At 44.7% G+C, this 27,218-nt stretch overlaps 2 protein-coding genes across 2 annotated transcripts in view; both read right to left on the bottom strand.

Annotated features, from left to right (window-relative positions):
• Positions 1 to 27,218, bottom strand: part of LOC126237373 (uncharacterized) — a 786,945-nt gene that overhangs the window by 93,048 nt on the left and 666,679 nt on the right. The window lies entirely within an intron of this gene.
• The window catches only part of LOC126237374 (uncharacterized), a 274,642-nt gene that overhangs the window by 94,226 nt on the left and 153,198 nt on the right, over positions 1 to 27,218 (bottom strand). The window contains exon 11 of the mRNA XM_049947459.1: positions 4,871 to 5,099. Coding sequence (XP_049803416.1) covers positions 4,871 to 5,099 — 229 coding nt within the window. The remainder of the gene's footprint in view (positions 1 to 4,870; positions 5,100 to 27,218) is intronic.

Raw genomic sequence — 27,218 nt, 5'->3', positions numbered from 1 at the left:
TCCGCTTGCGACGTCGGCACGTATACCTAAACTATCTCTGACGACAAGAACTCAATTACTGAACTGTCCTTAGTAACTCATTCTCTGTCCTTCCTTCCTATTCATAATGAATCCTTCTTCCGTTATACCATTTTCTGCTGCTGTTGATATTGCACTATACTTATCTGATCCGAAATCATAGCCTTCTTTCGATTTCACTTCATTGGCCACCATTGTATCTAGATGGAAGCTTAGCGTTTCCCTTTCCAGATTTTCTAACTTCCCTGCAAGAGGCAATGAAAGCCACTGCATTAAAGAAACGTAATGTGTATCCATAGAACATGTGGCCTGTAATTGGGAAACTGTCACGATGATCTCTCCATTAGCAAAAGATTTCAGACTAGTCTCCCAGTCGGATGTCTGGGAGGCAACTGCCAAGGGGGAGGTGACCATGAGGAAAAGATCTGCTGGCCAATCCAGCAAGTTAGGTAAAACATAACACCGCACCGAGAGGTTCCGCAGGAATAAAATTTTAAGGTTTAACCTGCACATATTCCGAGCAAAGAATGCTCGACAGGTAGAGGACAAAGTATTAATGTTAGCGAGACTAGCAAATGCTGTTCTCACCTGAAGACAGCAGACAGGAGGACCGCGGAAATATTGTGTACATTTGATTGCATGATCCGGCTGCAGACCCGCGAAGGATATCATGAGTTCATCAGTCAATGCAGCGGTCAAGTCAGATGGGATTTCGAACGCCACTCCTCCGGAAGGTGAATCCAGTGCCCCTTCTTGCTTGTAAACGGTACGGGAATTGCCTGTGCCAATAAAAAATCGGAGATAGTCGAGAGTTTTAACAGATAAGAAAGCCAAGAATGCAGGGGCATACTTCAACATCTTTAAATAAATTTCAGTTGGTGATAAATTGTACGAAACAAAGAACTGTATCTTGACAAAACTTTCTAGTCTATGCATTCGAGGGAAACATGCACAACTCAATTAGTTTCAAAAGCCACACAAACAAAACTATTCCGTCCACTTGACTTACGTTACTGCACGATATGACACAAATGAAGGCCTTTTTGTGCCAGTCTGGAAACGTTACATATTGCCGACGTGCACTACTGGCCATTAAAACTGCTACACCACGAAGATGACGTGCTGCAAACGCGAAATTTAACCGACAGGAAGAAGATGATGTGATATGCAAATGATTACCGTTTCAGAGCATTAACAGAAGGTTGGCGCCGGTGGCGACACCTACAACGTGCTAACATGAGCAAAGTTTCCAACCGGTTTCTCATACACAAACAGCAGTTGACCGGCGTTGCCTGGTGAAACGTTGCTGTGATGCCTCGTGTAAGGAGGAGAAATGCGTACCATCACGTTTCCGACTTTGATAAAGGCCGGATTGTAACCTATCGCGATTGCGGTTTATCATATCGCGACATTGCTGCTCGCGTTGGTCGAGATCCAATGACTGTCAGAAGAATATGGAATCGGTGGGTTCAGGAGGGTAATACGGAACGCCGTGCTGGATCCCAACGGCCTCGTATCACTAGCAGTCGAGATAACAGGCATCTTATCCGCATGGCTGTAATGGATCGTGCAGCCACGTCTCGATCCCTGAGTCAACAGATGGGGACATTCGCAAGACAACAACCATCTGCACGAACAGTTCGACGACATTTGCAGCAGCATGGACTATCAGCTCGGAGAACATGGCTGCGCTTATCCTTGACGCTGCATCACAGACAGGAGCGCCTGCGATGGTGTACTCAACGACGAACCTGGGGGTACTAATGGCAAAACGGCATTTTTTCGGATGAATCCAGGTTCCGTTTACAGCATCATGACGGTCGCTTCCGTGTTTGGCGACATCGTGGTGAACGCACGTTGGATGCGTATATTCGTCATCGCCATACTGGCGTATCACCCGGCGTGATGGTATGGGGTGCCGTTGGTTACACGTCTCGGTCACCTCTTGTTCGCATTGACGGCACTTTGAACAGTGGACGTTACATTTCAGACGTGTTATGACCCGTGACTCTACCCTTCATTCGATCCTTGCGAAACCCTACATTTCAGCAGGATAATGCACGACCGCATGTTGCAGAACGTGTACGGGCCTTTCTGGATACAGAAAATGTTCGACTGCTGCCCTGGGCAGCACATTCTCCAGATCTCTCACCAATTGGAAACGTCTGGTCAATGGCGGCCGAGCAACTGGCTCGTCAGAATACGCCAGTAACTACTCTTGATGAACTGTGGTATCGTGTTGAAGCTGCATGGGCAGCTGTACCTGTACACGCCATCCAAGCTCTGTTTGACTGAATGCCCAGGCGTATCAAGGCCGTTATTACGGCCAGAGGTGGTTGTTCTGGGTACCGATTTCTCAGGATCTACGCACCTAAACTGCGTGAAAATGTAATCACATGTCAGTTATAGTATAATATATCTGTGCAATGAATACCCGTTTATCATCTGCGTTTCTTCTTGGTGTAGCAATTTTAATGGCCAGTAGTGTAATGTGGTTCTTTCTGCCGAAAAAGCAAAGCATTTTGTACAGCACGTACCACGAGTACAGGAGAGCCTGAAAGTGACTACTGTCTCTTCTCAACCAAATAGCACCAGTGGTCGCTTCTAATGTTCACGTACATTGTGACAATAATTGAACTATATGGGGGAAAAACGTAAATTAGTTGCAAATACGGCGTGCACACACTGTATTCAGCACGTGAACGTCACTACAGACATTCGGATTTGGGTTGTGACACGTTCGGTATACGTGCCGTGATTGGCGGTGATGTGGCGCAGACAAATAGCGAAATTGTGCTTGACCTGATGAAGTGTCGGAACATCGATACTGTCGACGACCTCCGGAATGGCTGTTTTCAGCTCAGCAATGGTTTTGGGGTTATTGCTATACATCTTGTCTTAGTCCCACAAAAAGGAGTCGCATGTGCTCATATCCGGAAAATATGGCGGCCAAAGGAGGCCTATGCCAGTGGCCTCTGCGTAGCCCAGAGCCAAAATGCAGTCCTCAAAATTCTCCTCCAGGACATCAAACACTCAGACTTTGGATAATGGGGATGAAATTATCTTCCTAACCCTTCACGTACCGTTCGGCAGTCACCGTGCCAGCAAGGAATATTGCAGCGATTATTCGGTGATTGGACATTGCCCACCACACAGTAATCCGTTGAGGGGGAAAAGACATCTCGATCTGCGGATTCTGTCCCCCAAAAGCGCCAGTTTTGCTCATTGACGAACCCATCCAAATGACAGTGGGCTCCGTCGCTAAACCGAACCACACAGCGCATAGTAATTCCCATCATGCGCCGCGGCCAACCGTGCAGTTTGAACGTTCTAACGCAAACCATTCAGATGTAATGACGATTTTATTTAATATACACTCCTGGAAATGGAAAAAAGAACACATTGACACCGGTGTGTCAGACCCACCATACTTGCTCCGGACACTGCGAGAGGGCTGTACACGCAATGATCACACGCACGGCACAGCGGACACACCAGGAACCGCGGTGTTGGCCGTCGAATGGCGCTAGCTGCGCAGCATTTGTGCACCGCCGCCGTCAGTGTCAGCCAGTTTGCCGTGGCATACGGAGCTCCATCGCAGTCTTTAACACTGGTAGCATGCCGCGACAGCGTGGACGTGAACCGTATGTGCAGTTGACGGACTTTGAGCGAGGGCGTATAGTGGGCATGCGGGAGGCCGGGTGGACGTACCGCCGAATTGCTCAACACGTGGGGCGTGAGGTCTCCACAGTACATCGATGTTGTCGCCAGTGGTCGGCGGAAGGTGCACGTGACCGTCGACCTGGGACCGGACCGCAGCGACGCACGGATGCACGCCAAGACCGTAGGATCCTACGCAGTGCCGTAGGGGACCGCACCGCCACTTCCCAGCAAATTAGGGACACTGTTGCTCCTGGAGTATCGGCGAGGACCATTGGCAACCGTCTCCATGAAGCTGGGCTACGGTCCCGCACACCGTTAGGCCGTCTTCCGCTCACGCCCCAACATCGTGCAGCCCGCCTCCAGTGGTGTCGCGACAGGCGTGAATGCAGGGACGAATGGAGACGTGTCGTCTTCAGCGATGAGAGTCGCTTCTGCCTTGGTGCCAATGATGGTCGTATGCGTGTTTGGCGCCGTGCAGGTGAGCGCCACAATCAGGACTGCATACGACCGAGGCACACAGGGCCAACACCCGGCATCATGGTGTGGGGAGCGATCTCCTACACTGGCCGTACACCACTGGTGGTCGTCGAGGGGACACTGAATAGTGCACGGTACATCCAAACCGTCATCGAACCCATCGTTCTACCATTCCTAGACCGGCAAGGGAACTTTCTGTTCCAACAGGTCAATGCACGTCCGCATGTATCCCGTGCCACCCAACGTGCTCTAGAAGGTGTAAGTCAATGCCCTGGCCAGCAAGATCTCTGGATCTGTCCCCCATTGAGCATGTTTGGGATTGGATGAAGCGTCGTCTCACGGGGTTGCACGTCCAGCACGAACGCTGGTCCAACTGAGGCGCCAGGTGGAAATGGCATGGCAAGCCGTTCCACAGGACTACATCCAGCATCTCTACGATCGTCTCCATGGGAGAATAGCAGCCTGCATTGCTGCGAAAGGTGGATATACACTGTACTAGTGCCGACATTGTGCATGCTCTGTTGCCTGTATCTATGTGCCTGTGGTTCTGTCAGTGTGATCATGTGATGTATCTGACCCCAGGAATGTGTCAATAAAGTTTCCCCTTCCTGGGACAATGAATTCACGGTGTTCTTATTTCAATTTCCAGGAGTGTAGTTCAATAACTGTCACCCTGACTCAACCGTGCACATGCTAGCCTGGTCACAGGTACCTGAGCGCCGATGATGGTGCCGAGTCTGAGCAACTGCAGCACGGCGGCCGCCGTGGTCCAGGCGGCGGCTGCGAGCAGCGCGTAGTGCAGCGCCACGCCCAGCCAGCGGCACGCGTCTGGGTCCTCAGGACGCCACAGCCACGACGGCCGAAACGCGTCGACGGCGGCCAGCGCCAGCAGCAGGTCCCGCGCCGCCACCGCGCTGCCCAGCTGCAGCAGCATGCGAGTCCTGTAGTGCAGTGAGTGTGAGCAGTGAGTATAAGCCACCACTTGGCCTGGGTTGGGTTGGAGTTGTTTGGGGGAGGAGACCAGTCAGCGAGGTCATTGGTCTCATCGGATTAGGGAAGGACGGGGAAGGAAGTCGGCCGTGCCCTTTCAAAGGAACCATCCCGGCATTTGCCTGGAGCGATTCAGGGAAATCACGGAAAACCTAAATCAGGATGGCCGGACGCGGGATTGAACCGTCGTCCTCCCGAAGGCGAGTCCAGTGTGCTAGCCACTGCGCCACCTCGCTCGGTGCGCGTCCTTCAGCCGGACACAGTAAGTAACACCCAGATTTACCACACTCGAACTTCCATTACGCATGTCGTAAATATAACATACATACAAACTTAGAAACAACTGAAAGGTTTGAAAACAAATAAATCCCCAGGTCCAGATGTAATCGCAGTTCCATTTTGGAAAGAGTGCTCTATGGCATTGGCCCCTTCCTAAGCTTGCATTTATCGTGAATCTCTCACACAGCACAAAGTCCCAAGCGACTGGCAAAAAGCGCAGGTGACTGCAGTACATAAGAAAGGTAAAAGAACGGCCCGCAAAATTGCAGACCAATATCCCTGACTTCTGTTTGCTGCAGAATCCTTCAACGTATTCTCAGTTCGAATATGATAAACTTTCTTGACACTAACAAGCTTATGTCCACGAATCAGCATGGTTTTAGAAAGCATCGCTCATGCGAAACTCAGCTTTCTCTTCTCTCACATGATATACTGAGACAATACCAGAAAAGGAAAGTTGCTACTCACCATATAACAGAGATGCTGAGTCGCGATAGGCACGATAAAAAGATTCACACAATTAAAGCTTTCGACCATTAAGGCCTTTATCAGCAGTGGACACACACACACACACACACACACACACACACACACACTCACACTCACATAAACGCAACTTGCACACGCATCTGCAGCTTCAGAGAGCTGAGACCACACTGTGAACAGCAGCACCAGTGCATGATGGGAGTGGCGACTGGGTGGGGGTAAGGAGGAGGCTGGGGCGGGGAGGGGGAGGGATAGTATGGTGGGAGTGGCGGCAGTCAAGTGTTGCAGTTTAGATGGAGGGCAGGAGACAAGGTACCGAGGGGGGAGGGGGTAAGTAGCAGAAAGGAGAGAAAATAAAAGACTGGGTGCGAACCACCCTGTTGCTGAACACGCTGCCAAACATGATATCACTCATCTTAATGACTGCTTCACAACCTGTGCCATATGGATTCGTCCCACCAACACCAGCTTTTCTGAATTGCACAGGTGGTAACTTTCCCTGCAATACATCCTACTTTCCTGTAACCATCCTGGCCTCAACCTTCATTAGTGACTGTCCTCACCCATCCATCCCCCTCCCTGTTCCCATTCCAGCACTACACAGCTGTCATTTCACCGCCGCACCCAGTCTTTTATTTTCTCTCCTTTCTGGTACTTTGGTGGAAAGCGAATAGAATGTATAAGATTTGCTGATGACATGGTATTAGTGTCAGAAAGTGAGCGGACAGTGAATAACATGCTCAAAGACCTGAATGAAGCTTGTGTGGAATATGGTATGCAAATAAACACAGCAAAAACAAAGAGTATGGTGATCAGTACAAGACACAGACTGTTCAATATTAAAATAGGACAATCTACCATTAGCCAAGTAAGTCAATTTAAATATCTCGGAAGCACAGTAACTGAAGACTTGAGATGTCACCAGGAGGTGAAAACTCGAGTTGCCATAGCAAAGGAGGCATTCAACAGAAAGAGGAGACTCTTATGTGGCAAATTAGATAAAGGACTAAGAAAAGGCTTGGCAAATGTTTTGTCTGGAGTGTGGCACTATATAGGGCAGAAACATGGACACTGAGACGAGAGGATGAAAAAAGGTTAGAAGCATTTGAGATGTGTATGTGGAGGAGAATGGAGAGAATAAGCTGGATGGAAAGAGTGAGTAATGAAAGAGTATTGGAAAGGGTTGGTGAGAGAAGATGTCTGCTGAAGGTTGTAAGAGAAAGGAAAAAGAACTGGTTGGGACATTCATTGAGAAGGGAGTGCTTGCTAGTAGATGCTTTGGAAGGATTGGTTTGTGGGAGGAGACTGAGAGGAAGAAGGAGATACTCGTACAAGGTGATAGACGACATAAAGGGAAGAGGAAATTATGGAGACCTGAAGAGGATGGCAGAAGACCAGACAGCCTGGAGAACTACCATGTGAAAACCTGCCTTCAGGCAGAACACTGATGATGATGATGATGATGATGATGATGATTCTGGTACTTACCCCCTCCGCACCTTCTCTCCTGCCCTTCGTCTAAACTGCAACACTTGACTGTCCGCCAGTCCCACCATACTATTCCTCCCCCTCCCCGCCCCAACCCCCTCCTTACCCCCACCCAGTCGCCACTCCCATCATGCACTGATGCTGCTGTTTGCAGTGTGGTCTCAGCTCTCTGAGACTGCAGATGTGTGTGCAAGTTGCGTTTATGGGAGTGTTTGTGTGTGTGTGTGTGTGTGCGTATGTGTACACTGCTGACGAAGGCCTTAATAGCCGAAAGCTTTAATTGTGTGAATCTTTTTATTGTGCCTATCGCGACTCAGCATCTCCGCTATACGGTGAGTAGCAACTTTCCTTCTCTGGTATTGTTACATTCCATCCTGGATTTCCCATTGTTTGATGATATACTGAGAACTATGGATGAAGGGCTACAGGCAGGTTCCATATTTCTAGATTTGACACAGTGCCACATTGCAGGCTGTTAATGAAGGTACGATCATATGGAATATGTTCACAGATATGTGATTGGCTCGAAGAATTATTAAGTAATAGAACCCAGTATGTTGCCTCGGCGGCGAGTGTTCATCAGAGAGAAGGGTATCGTCAGGAGTGCCTCAGGGAAGTGTGATAGGACCGCTACTGTTCTCTGCGAACGTAACTGATTTAGCGGAGAGAATGAGCAGTAATCTGTGGTTGTTTCTTGTCTACTGATGATGCCTTGGGGTACAGTAAAGTTCCAAAGTTGAATGACTGTAGGAAGATACAGGACGACATGGACAAAATTTACAGTTGGTGTTATGAATGGCAACTAGCCCTAAGTGTGGAGAAATGTATGTTAAAGTGGATGAGTCGGAAGGAGAAACCCGTAATGTTCGGATGCAGTATTACTATTGTCCTGCTTGGCACAGTAAAGTCGTTTAAATATCTGGGCGTAACGTTGCAAAGCGACATGAGATGGAACGAGCATGTGAAGTTGTGGTAGGGAAGGCAAATGGTCGACTTCGGTTTATTGGGAGTATATAGCAAATACTGGTTAACTTGTGAAGGAGATTGCATATAGGACGCTGGTGAAACCTATTCTTTAGTACTGTTCGAGTGTTTCGGATCCGTACCAGATCGGATTGAAGGAAGACGTGAAGCAATTGAGAGGCGGGCAGCTAGATTTGTTACCGGTAGGTTCGATGAACACGTAAGTGTTATGGAGATGCTTCGAGAACTCGAATGGGAATCATTGGAGGAAAGGCGAAGTTCTTTTCGTGAAACACTATTTAGAAAATTTAGAGAAACGGCATTTGGATCAGACTGCTAAACAATTCTACTGCCGCCAACACGCATCGAGCGTAAGGATCACGAAGACAAGATACGAGAAATTAGGGCTCATACGGAGGCGTAGAGACAGTCGTTTTTGCCTCGCTGTATTTGCGGGTGTAACAGGAGGAGAAATGACAAGTAGTAGTACAGGGTGTCCTCCGCCAAGCACCGTACGGTGGTTTGCGGAGTATCTATGTAGATGTAGATGTAAATGAGTTTAATTACTAGTAACATTATCAATACAGATTGCTGTAGTCGTCATTAAAATGGCGTCGGATGAAAATATTTGCACCGAGGTACATTGGTTATCTCTATGTACAGGGTAAATCACTTAAAAATTGGCACCGCAGATATAGCGGAAATGTTGTTGTTGTTGTGGTCTTCAGTCCTGAGACTGGTTTGATGCAGCTCTCCATGCTACTCTATCCTGTGCAAGCTTCTTCATCTCCCAGTACCTACTGCAGCCTACATCCTTCTGAATCTGCTTAGTGTATTCATCTCTTGGTCTCCCTCTACGATTTTTACCCTCCACGCTGCCCTCCAATGCTAAATTTGTGATCCCTTGATGCCTCAAAACATGTCCTACCAACTGATCCCTTCTTCTAGTCAAGTTGTGCCACAAACTTCTCTTCTCCCCAATCCTATTCAATACCTCCTCATTAGTTATGTGATCTACCCACCTTATCTTCAGCGTTCTTCTGTAGCACCACATTACGAAAGCTTCTATTCTCTTCTTGTCCAAACTGGTTATCGTCCATGTTTCACTTCCATACATGGCTACACTCCATACAAATACTTTCAGAAACGACTTCCTGACACTTAAATCTATACTCGATGTTAACAAATTTCTCTTCTTCAGAAACGATTTCCTTGCCATTGCCAGCCTACATTTTATATCCTCTCTACTTCGACCATCATCAGTTATTTTACTCCCTAAATAGCAAAACTCCTTTACTACTTTAAGTGTCTCATTTCCTAATCTAATCCCCTCAGCATCACCCGATTTAATTTGACTACATTCCATTATCCTCGTTTTGCTTTTGTTGATGTTCATCTTATATCCTCCTTTCAAGACACTGTCCATTCCGTTCAACTGCTCTTCCAAGTCCTTTGCTGTCTCTGACAGAATTACAATGTCATCGGCGAACCTCAAAGTTTTTACTTCTTCTCCATGAATTTTAATACCTACTCCGAATTTTTCTTTTGTTTCCTTTACTGCTTGCTCAATATACAGATAGAATAACATCGGGGAGAGGCTACAACCCTGTCTCACTCCTCTCCCAACCACTGCTTCCCTTTCATGCCCCTCGACTCTTGGTACTGCCATCTGGTTTCTGTGCAAATTGTAAATAGCCTTTCGCTCCTTGTATTTTACCCCTGCCACCTTCAGAATTTGAAAGAGAGTATTCCAGTTAACGTTGTCAAAAGCTTTCTCTAAGTCTACAAATGCTAGAAACGTAGGTTTGCCTTTTCTTAATCTTTCTTCTAAGATAAGTCGTAAGGTTAGTATTGCCTCACGTGTTCCAACATTTCTACGGAATCCAAACTGATCTTCCCCGAGGTCCGCTTCTACCAGTTTTTCCATTCGTCTGTAAAGAATTCGCGTTAGTATTTTGCAGCTGTGACTTATTAAACTGATAGTTTGGTATTTTCACGTCTGTCAACACCTGCTTTCTTTGGGATTGGAATTATTATATTCTTCTTGAAGTCTGTGGGTATTTCGCCTGTCTCATACATCTTGCTCACCAGATGGTAGAGTTTTGTCATGACTGGCTCTCCCAAGGCCATCAGTAGTTCTAATGGAAAGTTGTCTACTCCCGGGGCCTTGTTTCGACTCAGGTCTTTCAGTGCTCTGTCAAACTCTTCACGCAGTATCTTATCTCCCATTTCATCTTCATCTACATCCTCTTCCATTTCCATAATATTGTCCTCAAGAACATCACCCTTGTATAGACCCTCTATATACTCCTTCCACCTTTCTGCTTTCCCTTCTTTGCTTAGAACTGGGTTTCCATCTTAGCTCTTCATATTCATACAAGTGGTTCTCTTCTCTCCAAAGGTCTCTTTAATTTTCCTGTAGGCAGTATCTATCTTGCCCCTAGTGATATGCACCTCTACATCCTTACATTTGTCCTCTAGCCATCCCTGCTTAGCCATTTTGCACTTCCTGTCGATCTCATTTTTGAGATGTTTGTATTCCTTTTTGCCTGTTTCAGTTACTGCATTTTTATATTTTCTCCTTTCATCAATTAAATTCAATATTTCTTCTGTTACCCAATAATTTCTATTAGCCCTTGTCTTTTTACCTACTTGATCCTCTGCTACCTTCACTATTTCATCTCTCAAAGCTACCCATTCGTCTTCTATTTCTTTCCCCCATTCCTGTCAATTCCCTTATGCTCTCCCTGAAACTCTCTACAACCTCTGATTCTTTCAGTTTATCCAGGTCCCATCTCCTTAAATTCCCACCTTTTTGCAGTTTCTTCAGTTTCAATCTGCAGTTCATAACCAATAGATTGTGGTCAGAATCCACATCTGCCCCTGGAAATGTCTTACAATTTAAAACCTGGTTCCTAAATCTCTGTCTTACCATTATATAATCTATCTGATACCTTTTAGTATCTCCAGGATTCTTCCAGGTATACAACCTTCTTTTATGATTCTTGAACCAAGTGTTAGCTATGATTAAGTTATGCTCTGTGGAAAATTGCGGAAATAGAAAGTGCTATTGTAGTGCGGTTTTCACTGAATAAATTAGTTGTTAGGAGCTCGCATTGTTGCCCAGTAAACGGATTTTAATAGTACTTATATAGTATATTTTTTAAAATGGAACAACGCTTATTGACGTTAACAAACTAAAGGATGGTACATTATAATGTCAATGATGTTTGTTGCAGGGTTCCAGTACGAGTCGTTTACGAGATATAATATTTTGAGAAGTTTCCACACCGACACTTATTTTTTCCAGTCAACCTGCGTAGTTGGTATGTTGTTAAGTATGGTTATTATGCTTACAGTATGGTTGTGCGTTCCTCGAGTGCGCTGCGACTTGCGACAGTCAGTTACTGTGTGACGGTCCAAGCAACAGGTCACGAGTGGACGATGGGATTTACCAATGCAGGAATAGCCGACATGCTCGTGTTGTTTGTAGAGGTCTGGAAGAAGGCAGTTCGTTCTTTTACGGTGTGTGTGACAAGATATCCCACAAGATGGCAACCATCTCGGGAACCGTTTATTAATCTCTTCGATCAGTTACGTGAAAGTGGTAGTGTAACACCTAGACAACATAGCAGAAGGAAACAAGTGACGACAGACGAGTGGGAAATTAATGTTTTTTACAATATTTTAAGACATATAAAAAGCCTCTTTATAGTAAGTGTCCCAATCCACTTGAAAAAATTGTATGGAATAGGAAACGGTCTTTAATCTTACTGTTACTATTTCATGTGTGAATTGTAATGGTTTGTGAAAATGGAATTATTATTATTATTAATTATTCAATCTGCTTTTGAGTATGAAAGGAAACATGAGAAGAAGGTTCAATATACACGTTATCTATTTTAAATGTTTTGAAATGTATTTTCTTGGTCTTTAACAATTTATATCTATTCTGACCAACTTTTAAATAAATTACTTTCAGCTCATTCCTTGCAACTGCCGCAAGGAAAAAAAAATTAAAAATGTGGTTACTGCGAACCATGTACTCTAATTATGAACGAGTTTTTGACGATTCCTGTTAAAGATTAAAAGGATCATGTCTCATTTCATTAGCTGTTCCCATAATTTGGAGGGAACCCATGAAGCACACAACTGACTGTTACTTTTGGTGACAAAAACAGACAGGATCACGGCTGGTTTAAGGCCCAAGTGACACAAGTCACCACTTGGAGCGCCATGTTAAGCGTGACAACTGTAAGGTTTCTATACAGAACGTGTCATAATTAACAGCGGCGCTAGAGGCTCCCACGTGCAAGATTCTTATACAATCCGCATCGCAATTAGGAGCGAAAACTGACACAAGCGAAAGTGTGTGATGGAAAAGAGGACAGAGTGAGATGAACTGGGGGAGGGAGAGGGGGGGGGGGAAGAGGAGGGGGGCGGAAGTCACCAAATGGGAAGACGCTTGTGTGGAAAAAAGCTAGAGGCTCCCATGTGCAAGATTATTATACAATCCGCATCGCAATTAGGAGCGAAAGCTGACACAAGCGAAAATGTGTTCACCTCAAAAAGAAGGAGAATTGTGCAATACCCTCATTTATCATCTGCTACGAGGGCTGCATATCACAGTGAAGAATTTTCAGTTCCTATGCTTCTTCAGAATGTGACAATGAGTGAAAGTTAATGCAGCCACGAACACTCAGAAGACAGTGAAGGAAAGATGGACGCCGACACTGCATTTCGAGGCCGCTGAGGATCAAATAAGCCACAATTTTTGTCTCAAGGAAATCTCAGGTATCTTCTGCTTGACCTAAATTTGTCGAAACAACAGGCGGCTCTATTAGCTTCGCGATTAAAAGGGAGGAAGCTTAATTTCGGGCTTAGAGAGTGACTGTCGTGATCGCCATGTTGTTTTCCTTCTGCATATTTCTCCACGGAAGGTGGCATGGTTTTTTGTAATAACTAACACTTCTTTCTGAAGAAGCTGCCAAGATTTCTCTATAAATGGGTGAGCCATTGTTCATAGATTACAAGAAACAAAATATAAAAACAGTACTTCTGTACAATTTTAAAAAAATTTCTTCTGTTCCGATTACTTATGCAGTTGAACTGGAGGAAAAATATGATTAATTTGAACTGCTACTCTCACATATCTAGTGTGAGAAATACAAACGACTTTTATGAGGAGGCTTCAAGATAACTGCAATTCTTTTAGGCACAGAGCTCGGCTACACAAAGCAATACTGCTTTCCAGCTGGCCGGTATGTCCGACGGTTCAGTCTGGAACCGCGCGACCGCTACGGTTGCAGGTTCGAATCCTGCCTCGGGTATGGATGTGTGTGATGTCCTTAGGTTAGTTAGGTTTAAGTAGTTCTAAGTTCTAGGTGACTGATGACCTCCGATGTTATGTCCCATAGTGCTCAGAGCCATTTGAACCATTTGCTTTCCATGCGGGTGGAACAACAGGGACGAGGAAAACCGCTATTACGGGGGAAAAATGGTCTGCCCGGAATGAACGGCTGTCTAGACACAAAAATTTGATGAACACTCCAAAAATATTCATCTAACTCCAGCGCAAATTAAATATCTCTCGTCAAAAACTTTATGAAAGCCAAGGACAACTCATGTGGATGCACGTACATGCAATAGAAGTTTCTAAGGTTCAGTGAAGTGAAATTAAAGGAACGAATATTTGTAGAACAGCAAATTCCGGAATTAATTTCTGTGGTCTAGCGGTTCTAGGCGCTCAGTCCGGAGCCGCGCGACTGCTCCGGTCGCAGTAGTAGTAGTAGTAGAGGTAGTAGAGGGGTTTTGTGGGCGCACGACAGCAAGGTCTTCAGCGCCAGTTCAGTACCATAGTGAGACGGGTGTCAAGGAAAAAAAATACATAAAACGGAACATAAAACACGGGGAACAATCATTGAAAAATAGGTGCTCACCCACACCGAAGCGTGGGATGAAGCAGGGCGTCAGCAGTAAAACATGGACAACACAGGAAGAAAATGGTAGAGGGAGCTAAAACAATGTAGCAGATGGAAGTGGCTGGCTGACCGCAAGAAAAAAGGGAGGAGTCAGCCACTCTGCAATACACTAAAACCTCCAGCCTAAAAGTTTAGGCCAGAGTCCAGACACATCACAAAACTCCGGTCGCAGGTTCGAATCCTGCCTTGGGCATGGATGTGTGTGATGTCCTTAGGTTAGTTAGCTTTAAGTAGTTCTAAGTTCTAGGGGACTGATGACCACAGATGTTAAGTCCCATAGTGCTCAGAGCCATTTGAACCATTTTGAATTAATTTCTGATCAACATTTTCTTGGTTTGCTGTGTGATGTCGAAAGAATGACGTAGCTGTCTTTGACAAGCGTTTCCAAGAGCTTTCTAGACAACCATAGGGCAGAGAACTGTCGAAGAGCAACTTATATCATACCAGCTTATGGGACACAAATGTCACTTGAACCACATTTCTTGAATTATCGTTCTTTCTGAATAACCTTGGCACCGTTAGTAGCGTACATCGAGAACGATTCTATCAGGACATATCTCAAATGCAAAAGCGTTATCAGGGCAAATGGAGCATCGAAATGCTGTCCGACTACTGCTGGTATTAACAAAGCAACGCTCCCGAGGCAAAGTATCGCAAGATTTATTTTTCAGTATGGTTCTTTTCTTTTATTTAGTCTCTTGTTAACATCTGATCCGTTTTTTGTGCACTCACAGATTATTTTGCTATTTGCATTTATAAGTCTTGTTGCAAGAGCGAGTCGTTTTTACTAGATTCGCATAATACGAGTACGTAGCCTGCCGTAGGCATTTGCAAAAATCAATTACTTCATGAAGACTGAGACTAGTAGAGAAATTCTGAAATTAGATTTGGATTCAGGAACGAATTATATTCCAGGGAACACTGAATGTTGTTCTTTTAACTGAAAAAAAAAATTGTCTAAAAGTGTAATCGATTGTAAATATTTCTACCATTTTGTGAAAGAATCAATACGCCGCCGTTACAGTTTTTTGTCGACACCGATTCCCTATATGAAGATTTAGCATTCATGCCCTTCAGTTATTATAATTTGAAATGTAAAAAATATTTTTGTAACTGACACAAATAAAATCGTGGATTTAGAGTACAGTAAGATATAGTGAGGAAATGTCCCTATAAACGCTTTGACACGCGCTGTCACGCAGGCAGTAATGATGCTTCTGGCTGCCAAGAAAAATATTAAGAGTGTGAGGTGAAGTTGTAGGAAGAGGGGTAGGAGGCGGAATTGCGGACATGATGGAGCAAGGGTTCGGCTATTGTACACTGCTTGCAATTAAAATTACTACTCTAAGAAGAATAATATATTGTGCAGATGAGGTATACTAAGAAGAATAGATAATTGTAAGTTCAGGTGTACAGAGTGGGACATGTAGTACACCGATCTGCCAGCTCTGCACCTGCAACGGCTCTAAGATCACAGGGCACCGAGTTGAACCGAGCTTGGATGATAGATACAGGTAAGTCATTCCATTCTACTCGAACCCTTTGCAACACTCCATCAGTAGGAGCGGTGTGCCAGTATTTGGTAACACATGACCAGGTATTTTCGATGTGTAAGAGACTTGTGAAACACGCTGGGTAGTGCAATAGCCGACCACCCTCTTTATCGAGGTACTGTATGTCAGAACACCACGGGAAACATGTGCTATTGCGTTATTTTGTTGAAACATAATGTCGCGGAGATTTCGAAGTTATGGTGCAACAAATCCCCTTAATGTAATACCTGCTACCTAGTTACCGGCTATGGGAACCAGAGGTGACGGTGGTGTGTATCCAACTGCACCACTTTAGGTGACACTAGTTACTGGACTCGAATGGCGATGACGAATGTAATCTGGCAACATTCGTTCTCCTCGAAACCCCACAGACGGAAATGACCCTTGCCACGCTCAGTTACTAATTGGCGGTTTGTAACACTATTTCAGGACGTTAGCAAAGACCTAATATCCGGTAATAGGGCACTACAACTAATAGATTGTAATACCAATGAGAATACCATGTGTAGTATGTAACTGATAGAGACCTGCACCGCCAACTATGCAACTACATTGTTGTAGAACCATAGAACATACTCTGAGCTCAAACATAATGAAGTATCTTGAACAGAATGACCTCAATGCCATCCAGCATGGATTCCGAAAACAGCGATCATGTGAAACACAACTCGAATTTTTCTCACATAGCACACTGAAAGCTTTCGCTCAAGGCAGTCAAGAAGATGCAGTATTTCTTGATGTCCAAAAAGCATTGGACTTAGTACTACAAAATTGTCAAAAGTACGATCATATGGGGTACCAAGTGAAATTTGTGACTGGATTCAGGACATTTTGCTAGGGGGGACACAGCATGTTATCTTGGATGGAGAGTCATCGTCAGATGTAGAAGTAACTTCGGGTGTGCTCCAGGTAAGTGTGCTGGGACCCTTGCTGTTCATGTTGTATACTAATGATCTTGCAGACAACATTAATAGTAAAATCAGGCTTTTAGCAGATCATGCAGTTATCTATAGTGAAGTTCTATCTGAAAGAAGCTGCACAAATATTGTCACATATTGATAAGATTGCAAACTGGTGCAAAGAGTGGAAACTTAAAAGTTCAGAAATGTGGAACTGTGCACTTCACAAAACAAAGAAACGTAATATCCTATGACTATAATATCAATGAGTCAATGTTGGAATCGGCCAAGTCATACAAATACCTGGGTGTAACACTTTTGTCGGGATGTGAAATGGAATGATCAAATAGGCTCAGTCACGCGTAAAGCAGGCGGTAGACTTCGGTTCATTAGTAAAACACTGGGGAAGTGCTGTCAGTCTACAAAGCAGACTGCTTACACATCACTCCTGCAACCGGTTCTAGAATATTGCTCAAGTGTGTGGGACTTGTACCAAATAGGACTAACAGGGGATATTGAACGTATAGAGAGGAGGGCAGTACGAATGGTCACAGGTTTGTTTGATGCGTGGGAGAGTGTCACAGACATACTGAAGGAATTGAAGTGCAAGGCTCCTGAAGACAGACGTAAATTATCCCAGAATGTCTATTAACAAACTTTCAAGAAGTGGTTTTATAATGATGAGTCTAGGGATATACTACAACCCCCCACGTATCGCTCACATACGGATCGTGAGAAAGAAAAATTACTACACGCACGTAGCCGGCCGGTGTGGCCTAGCGGTTCTAGGCGCTTCAGTCTGGAACCGCTCGACCGCTACGGTCGCAGGTTCGAATCCTGCCTAGGGAATGGATGTGTGCGATGTCCTTAGATTAGTAAGGTTTAAGTAGTTCTAAGTTCTAGGGGACTGACGACCTCAGATGTTAAGTCCCATAGTGCTCAGAGCCATTTGAACCATTTGAACTACACGCACATAGGCATTTAAACAATTATTCTTTCCGCGCTCCATACGTACATGGTACGAGAAGAAACCCTAATAACTTGTGCAATTGAAAGTACTCTCTGCCGTACACTTCATGGTGGATTGCAGAGTACAGATGTAAATTTAGATGTAGGTGTGCTACACGGAGGCAGCTTGAGAGAACCCCCATGTAGGTGAGTGATAGTATGACGATGAAAGTTTGTGGAAACATTCGTAAGGACATGCGGAAGAGGAATAACAAAACATAGACAAAAACATAATTTCCACGTGAGGGGCTAAGATTTGTTAATTGCGTTTGGTGTTAACGTTACAGGTTACAAAAGTTGCTCAGTGTGACGCCCATCTGTATCCACGGCAGCCCGGAACCGCACTAGAGACTGCTCTACTGCTGCCCGAAACATCTCAGATGGGATTTTGGCAACTCCGTCGTTATACTAATTTTCAACCTCCAAAGACAACAGTAACTTCTTCAACAATTTGTGGCGCAATTGACAGTCTGTCTGTAGATATCCGGGATGGTTGTCTGTGTCAGAATTTTCTGCACGAGATTGTCCTGCCAAATCCTGACGTAAGCGTTTTGCATGTCCAGTAAAACCACTGGTGGAGTTAAAGTCCTTGCTGACGTGTTCTGTGATCCTAAAAACTTGTAGTTCGGCCGACAGTTGGGAAGCGAAACCGTACTGTTCCGGATGGATGGAGATTACTAGTTCATATCGCTGCCTTTATGCCAAAAATGTACGCGAAGACGCGTGCGAAAAGCCAGCCAGTACGTGAACGACCTCTGCAAAGTTACACGCTCTCTTCGATCACTGCTCCATTTATGGCGCGCATCGCATGCGTAATGTGATACAACATAGCGCTCTCTGTCGGAAAGGGCACTCAAGGAGTTAAAATTCAGATATCAGTATTAATAGAATTAAATGCCATTAGATATGTTAAAGATCATAAAATGTTTTCTTTTTGAAGAATTTAAAGAAGTCACCGGGTCCCACGTGTTATCCAGTTGAAAGCCGCCGTCACGATTAATAGGACCTTGAGCTAAACGTATTTTCACCGATTCCTTAATAATAGAAACCCAGAAGGATCTCGTCGAAGCAAAGATATTTGTGGCAGAGTAATCCATAGACTGTCCTGTAGAGATGGAATTTTCCGGTATGGATGACTTACTGGGCTGCGAAAGGCGAGTATAGGGATTCATGTTCAACGCATCTTTCAGGCACTGTGGCACTTCGTCTGACCAATCCAGGCTTTGCTACACTGACAAGTTATTCTGTAGTTTCAAGACACAACATGTTCCCGATGCACCAACGTTCGATGGAAGCCCATGGTTTGTAATGGGTGGTGGTAGCTAGACGTCTGCAAATGTATGTCTGTGTGTGTGGGCTTGCGCTTTCCGTCTGACCAAGACGTCCAGAAATGGCAGACAGCCGTCCTTTTCCACTTCTATCGTAAATCTGATATTCCTTCGTATGTTGGTGCACCGGACACATTCCTAAACCAAATACGTCAAAATAAAATATTATCAGAATCAAATTAGTATCAAAATAATCAGTTTCTTCTTAAACCACTAAAGACGAATGAAACGTTAGTTGAAACGTGTTTGATTAAGATGCAAATCTAAAAGATAAAGAGCGTTATAGAATCCAACTCTCTGTCGTCGAGGAAGGATCAATAGAGTGGAAGACATTCTCTGACGGGGTGTAGATCACATGGGTGGAATGTAAGCTGTCTGACAGAGTATCATTGATAGGAGTGAGGGTGGATATATCTCCTTACTCTAATAACTGAAGGAAGCACAGTGAATACAGCGCGAGGCATGTCGTTAGGATTTGAAGACTTTCGATTTAGGTAAGGATGAATTTCCCATGGACATTCCAGTTGTTGTGAGGGTAGTCCTTTGTGCTTGGATGTTAAGTGTTGGGTTGCACCTGTGAGACTGATGGCCACGGAGATGGACGTTCCCAATAAGACTGATATTATGAGCAGAGATGCGATCAAGGAAGTTTAGAGAAAAGTGTGACACCTGAGATAGCTGCTTTCCAGTCGGTTGTGTTCATGCAGGGGGAAAACATTGCACTCTAGTGTGTCAGTAGACAGACGTCACCATGCAAATTCTGCAGGGGAATGGATGTAGATGTTAACGTCTGAGGCAGAGGAGGACTGATAAAGAATGTAAGGTGATAGATAAGTATTGTGGTGAGAGTGTAAAAATATTTGATTAAATATGACACCCTGGATTTATTTTGGGATAGGATACAGATGAAGAAAGTTTCGTCGGACTCAAGAGAATGAATGTTGTGGAAGTGTCAGTTATGTTGTTGTTGCACTGTTAAATGACTGGGGCCGGCCGCGGTGGTCTCGCGGTTCTAGGCGCGCAGTCCGGAACCGTGCGACTGCTACGGTCGCAGGTTCGAATCCTGCCTCGGGCATGGATGTGTGTGATGTCCTTAGGTTAGTTAGGTTTAAGTAGTTCTAAGTTCTAGGGGACTGATAACCACAGCAGTTGAATCCCATAGTGCTCAGAGCCATTTGAACCATTTTTTTAAATTACTGGGATGAAGAAAGAGGGCCTTGAGGTACTCTAATTGGATAAACGCTAAGTGAACTTGGTTTCGGGAGTAGCATGCTGAAGTCATTTTCTGAAAGCTAATGGTACGTGGTTCGAGATGGGGAGATGCTTGAAAGGCGGATGCTTTCGAGAACCGTTGTGGTGAATCTGATTACATCGTTGTCAGTGAGAGGAGGGCTTAAGGAGTTGTTGGACTGAAGGAAGTGTCAGTGGGATAGATAAGGATGACGATATGAAATTTTTGGGGTGGGGAGGTTTGGCTTCACATTTCTGGAGATAGAAAGTGTGGTATGCTATACATGTATTACACACACCTCACCCTGCAAAATCAACATTTACGGCCAACTATTAAACCTATGTTTTACGTGACAGGCCAAATACCCATAGCTCAAAGGTGTATACTAAATAATTCAGCACACACGATTTTCCAAGTGAGCGGCAGAAGGACCATGCGGTCAACTCATGTCTTGTCATCTCGTGGAACCGGGTGTACTGCCGGTGGTCTGCGTCTTCCCAATACAATATGCCTTCATTACCACGGCCAGTCAGAAGGTGTGAATGTTGAACTGTCTTGTTACCATCAAACCATTTGGGAAAATAATATCTACGGCGACCCTCACAGGTTTAAAAGTTGGACATAAGTGCTGTAGCGTTCGTTTATTGGGTCACACAGCGGATGGCTAAAAGATAGACAGCCGAAATATTAGTTCAATTTTGGACTTTTGACGGCTGCATGCAGGAAATCTAGTAGATTATTCGTTAGATTGAAAAGTACCGAGATTGTACTTGCGGTAGAAGTTACACGCCTGAAATTCGAAAGGGAAAGAAGCATAAATTCAAAGGCTTTTTTCAGAAGTGTACACTCGTATTTCCAAATTAAAGGTATTACTGGTGCTAAAAACACGTGGTTGTGGAGCAAGCATTAGACTACGCAGAAGTAGCTCGACTTGATGTTTCTTGTTATGAAACATTCATAATCAAGTTTCTAGCAATTGCTGGGACTTCACTGCACAAACGGATTTCAAGATGCAGATTCTTAGGGTGCGATACAATGACAACGTGTGCTGTAAAATTAGCCATTCTCGATGACTGCTCGGTTGGACGAATGTTAGACAATGAGCGCTGTGATGCAATGCAGACAAAATTTTCCCAATCGCGTTCAGCGAGCATAATCGCAGAGAGAAAAGGGGGAATTCCCAGAGGCGGTACGGTGATTCCATGCGGTTGACGAAGCGCGCAGAGGAAGCGTTATCAGTCTGCAGGGTCCGCGTGATAATGAAGCGAGGCCACAACATTGCGGCAGAACTCCGAGCGATTGCAGAGACGTCTAGGGAGAGCAGGCGCTTCCGGAGTAGATTTCCGGAGCGAAATGACCACGTGCACTGCCGACCAGTGAACGCCATATATATGGATAGCGCTAAGCGACGGGTAATGAAAGAGTAACTGATTGGCCTGCAATGAAATTTCCTATGGCAGAGAAAAATAGTGGGAAGATCGCGCACGCTACTGGGTAATGAGTGAACGACGTGGATGCCACTCGGTTGTCGACACGTCATGAACGTTCGCTACTGGTGGACTGACGCAAGAAGGCGCTGTCGGCGTCGACGTCTATGAACCCGTCAAAGAAATGTTTCGTGTCACTGTATACATGGTGAAGTTGATTGTATAGAAACACTTCCGTATAATGATACAGGATCGAAAGTGAGAGCCAACCAACACCTTAGGGAACTAGAAACCTGAAAGGAATTTCTGTTACTGGAGCCACACTAGTTACGGTATTTGGTGACAAGAAGAAAATCGAGAGGAAAGTGCTTGTGGGAGTGATAGCTTTGAGACTGTGGTAATTGTTAACTGTGGTTTGACATTACATGTCATAATCAGGAGCGACGTGTTGACGGAACGATCCACCATAACTAATTGTACAGCAAAGTCACTGAGGTATTTATTTGGTTGATCGGATGTGATTATCAATTGAAGACATAGAAGTCTGTGAATGAGTCCGCGATCATATTATGGCACTTTATTAAGAAAAATAGGGTGAGATTATGCTGATTAAAGCCGTAACTTTAGCTCTGTTAATGTAGACCATGTAAATCATGTGGATACTAAGCGAAAAACTGTAGACTACCAACGAGAGGGAAAGTTTAACTTAAAGGCTAGACAGTTTAGCCGGAGCGACTAGTACGAGTGATTTGAAGGACGAAAAACGGAGACACAGAAGGCGCCTCCACAAAAGGAGAAGGTGATAAACATATTAGAGAGGGTTGTCAAGGAGGAGGAGGATGGCTCGCACAAGGTTTTTGAGAAATTATTTTATTGAAGCGTATCTCGTTAAATCAGATGCCTCCTAAGCCAATGATGAAGTAGGTAGACACGAACGCCAATTAACAAGGCGATTTAGCAGCAGAGCAAACTAATGACAACAAACCCACAGATACGAGAACTAAAAGCCTGTGTGATAGCCACGTGCATAAGAATCCATATGGGACAAATTCAGCGTAGCGGAACGCAAATATAATGAAGAAATGGATGATAGAATGGACTGCTCGTGTCAGCCAGGTCTTCTAAGCTATTGAAGAGACGCGATCCACGTAAAAGTATCGCCGTCAGCGTCGAAAGAATGCTACGAAAAAAAGATGTTACCTCAGAAGATGGACTTGCTAACGTCTAAATGGAGACGAAAGATACCAGGTAGGGATTAATCTCGTTCTCTGGTTTATAATGAACACGCGTGTTAAGTTGTAAGTAGTGATAACAATAGTTTTGGGTGTACCTCAGGAAGGTCCCCTTTACAGATCATTAACTGAATTTTGAAGAAGGGGTATTGTTCAATATCTAATATAGCTTTAACTGTCAGGAAGTTTTTTCTGAACGTATTTGTCTAGCCTGTGGCCTTGTTCGGAAGTGAAACGTTGACGATGGACAAGAAGAGAATAGAAGCTTTTGAAACGCAGTGGTGGAGAAAAATGCTGAAGATTAGATGGGTAGAATGAGTACGTAATGAGGAGGTACTGAAGCAAATCGAGGTGAAAAGAAATTTATGGGCCGCGCGGGATTAGCCGTGCGGTCTGGGCGCTGCAGTCATGGGCTGTGCGACTGGTCCCGGCGAAGGTTCGAGTCCTCATGGTGTGTTTTGTGTTTGTCCTTACGATAATTTATGTTAAGTAGTGTGTAAGCTTAGGGACTGATGACCTTAGCAGTTAAGTCCCATAAGATTGCAGACACATTTGATCATTTGAAATTTATGGCGCAACTTGACTAAAATAAGGCATCGATTGTTAGGACACATCCTAAGGTAGGAAAGAATTGTCAGTTTGGCTGTGGCAGGAAGTGTGGGGATTAAAAATTGTAGGAGGAAACCAAGGGATGAATAGAGTAAGCAGGTTCAAATGGATGTAGGCTGCAGTAATTATTCGGAGATGAAGAGACCTGCACGGATTAAGTAGATTCGGGAGATGTATCACACCGGTCTTCGTACTAAGACTAAAACAACAATACAATGAATGCCTCCACACGGTAATGGTGTGCGTTGATTTTAATTTGGTAACGAACGGAAAATGTGAAAGGTATGATATTCCGCGCATGCAACTATTAAGCGATAAGACTTTGTCTGGTGTTTTCTTAAGCTTTGCTTCATCCATTTCTATGAATCTGACCGTGGTGTTTGCCTGGCCATTCCCATTGTGTGTGTGTGTGTGTGTGTTTGTGTGATGTGCATTGCACAGTTTACTTGCGTTACAGCCTACGTACGTCTTTCAAGTGAAGTTCCGTTGGAATTAAGGCAAACGTGCAAGCGAGGACCCACCAATATAATTTTCTTTTCAGACAACCTGTTTATTCAACAATATATAACCATAAATTTTTGTCTTACAAAATGATCAAATTTGCAAATGAATAAGCTTTTGCAAGAGAAATCAAAGCAGCAAACGATATTACAATAATATCGGGTGAAACAGCGGTGTTTATTACCGCTCTGGACACAGTCTCTCTTATTAAAGGCCCTTCTGCAACACATGAAAACTATATAAGCACCATTGACGACTAGAGTGATTCAATTACTCAAAACAGTTGACGTAACTTTGAATTTGAAAGCTGTATGTCGAAAGGTTCGGGGCTAAGATGAGCACCTGTGCTTAAAGATTGAACGGATTAGGAAATAATATGACAATGATAAGGCTTGCTTCAAAGCAACCAACCTGTTACTTTCAATCGGCAACCCAGGTGCGACTGGATCCCAACCCAACCCGTTCGCCGCGCGGGGTAGCCGTGCGGTCAGGGGCGCCTTGCCACAGTAGCGGGGCCGCTCCCCCCCCAGGAGCTTCGAGTCCTCCCTCGGGGAAGAGTGTGTGTGTTGTCCATAGCGTAAGTTAGTTTAAGTAGGGAGTTAGCTAAGGATCGATGACCTCAGCAGTTTGGTCCCATAGAACTTACCACAAATTTCCAATTATTCCAACCTGTCCCTTTCGACAATCTTATTTTGACCAAAGCCCTGGTGAAAGTTGGCTGTTAATATTTTCGAATTTAAACTGATTGTCATTTATTAAGACCCCTCTGAAGGAACGTCTTAAGACATTACTTGTGAACACTTATTACAAGAGAACTCACTCGGCAGAACCACAAGTTCCAGCTAAAATACACCAATAATGTCCCGTACTTTCAAACACAGTAAAGCACACATAGTACAACAGATTGTTCAGATTACAACTAATGCAACTATGCAAAGAATTGAACCGATTAACATCTAAATCTAACCACAAGGCCCCTGTATTGTTTAATTGCAACCTGTGCCTTAGTGCAATTGTTCCAGCTGTATTTACGACCAGGAGCTGATTAATTACAACATTAATGATCGGGTATAAACCAGAAAGGAAAGGCAATATAATAGCGGAACAAATTTTCAAACGACAACTAGTGTCAGTACAATACCACGACCTGTATTTACGACCAAAGAGCCGACCGAGTAAAACTCTGAGGGTCGGGTACAAGCCAGAAAATAAATAGGAGGGCAGGTAGACAATGACACAAATCATCACGAGGACTACAGAATGTTACTCCCCTTTATCAGCAAGCACGGTGCCGCGCTGCCGCGCGGTCTAGCCACACGGACTGAGGCGTCTCGTCGCGGTTCGCGCAGCTTCCCCCGTCGGAGGTTCGAGTCCTCCCTTGGGCATGGGTGTATGTGTTGTCCTTAGCGTAAGTTAGTTTAAGTTAGATAAAGTAGTGTGTAAGCTTAGGGACCGATTACCTCAGCAGTTTGGTCCCATAAGACCCCACCACAAATTTCCAAAATTTTCCACTTTACGTCTCGGCGCTTACCGAGTGGTGCCGATGACAGACAGGTAGAAGAGGGCAGCCATGTCACGAGCGGTCGTCCGACACGATTGTTGCCAACCAACCTTTGGGATGTCGGCCTGCTGTTTGTAGACACGCTGACCCCGCTGAAGTACTCCGGTATCGTCGCTCTGCTCAGGCCCTCCATGCGTAGCTCGTGGCTTCGGCCGCTCAGATCTCGTGGCCGCCTCTTGTCGCGTTGTCGCGACGCTACCGCCAGTCCCCAAACTTCGTGCCTCCTCTCTCGGGCCAGCGAACCCCGTATATATATATATATATATATATATATATATATATATATATATATATAGGCAAGCAAAGACCTTCTAAGAACACAACCCACAGATACCAACTCATTGGCAATGGGGCCGCAAGAGGGATAGTCGATACTACACCTGAACTTGTGGCGCCAGACACAACAGTCTACTAACTCAATGGCGCCACGGATCAGTAATGTTTCTTTACAACAGCTGAGTGTATAGTTATGCTGAGCGCTATTCAATTTTAGATGGGCGGAAAAATTATGTAAAGCATTTTGCCGTCATACTAACGTTTTATTTTAAGATAACTGGTGAAGAAACTACGTAGTATGTTTTGTTCTTGGTATTTCATTGAGTTGACTTAGATTGCACTGTAGGAAACCACAGTCGAAGGTTCTGTTATCGATGCTATTGCTAGTATTAGGTAGGAGCGTAAGTTCGTAGCGTTTTCCGCAAGTTTAATAAACACAACCAATACACACAACAGAGACTTTAGTCACCAGTAAAATATTCCCTTCCACTATTTTCAACAGTCTTTGAAAGATGGGTTAGCTTTTGGATTCCGCGACTGTAGAAATCACGTAGTTTTAAGACGAAGAACTCATCGATCCATGTTTCGGAACGCATTTTCATGCGGAAAGGAAGTTGTTTGATAAAGAGCAGAAAAGTTGAAAATCTGAACGCGCAGGATCAGGTGAATAAGGGTGGGTCCGGAATGACTTCGCAACAAAACAGCTGTATACCGTTCACGTCTGTCTAGGAGAGTGCGGACGGGCATTGTGGTGAGGTAGTACGGTAGTATCACGTCACGAAGTCTTTCTGGTCGTTGTTCTTGGACTGCATGTGCAAGACGTCTCTGCGGCTGACAATAAATTCCAGTAGTGATGGTTACACCTCGGGGAAGTAATTCGTAGTACATCACACCGTCACTGTTCTACCAGGTGCTCAGCCGGCCGCTGTGGCCGAGCGATTCTAGGCGTTTCAGTCTGGAATCGCGCGACCGCTACGGTCGCAGGTTCGAATCATGCCTCGGGCATGGATTTGTGTGATGTACTTATGTTAGTTATGATTAAGTAAATCTAAGTTCTAGGGGACTGATGACCTCAGAAGTTGTCCCATAGTGCTCAGAGCAATTTGAACCAATTTTGAAACACAGGAAGTCAGACGAAATAGCTTGCTGTGGGGAACTGAGTGTGGCATAAAGGAGGTGGATGGAGTGGGTTGTGACATAGAGAGAGGGAGAGGGTGAGAGAGGTGGAGGGATGTTCTGCAAATGGTA

Source organism: Schistocerca nitens, chromosome 2 (genome assembly GCF_023898315.1).
Source record: "Schistocerca nitens isolate TAMUIC-IGC-003100 chromosome 2, iqSchNite1.1, whole genome shotgun sequence".
In the NCBI taxonomy this organism is placed as follows: domain Eukaryota; kingdom Metazoa; phylum Arthropoda; class Insecta; order Orthoptera; family Acrididae; genus Schistocerca; species Schistocerca nitens.
The sequence above is the reverse complement of the archived record's forward strand: the minus strand, read 5'-3'. Positions and strand labels throughout refer to the sequence as shown.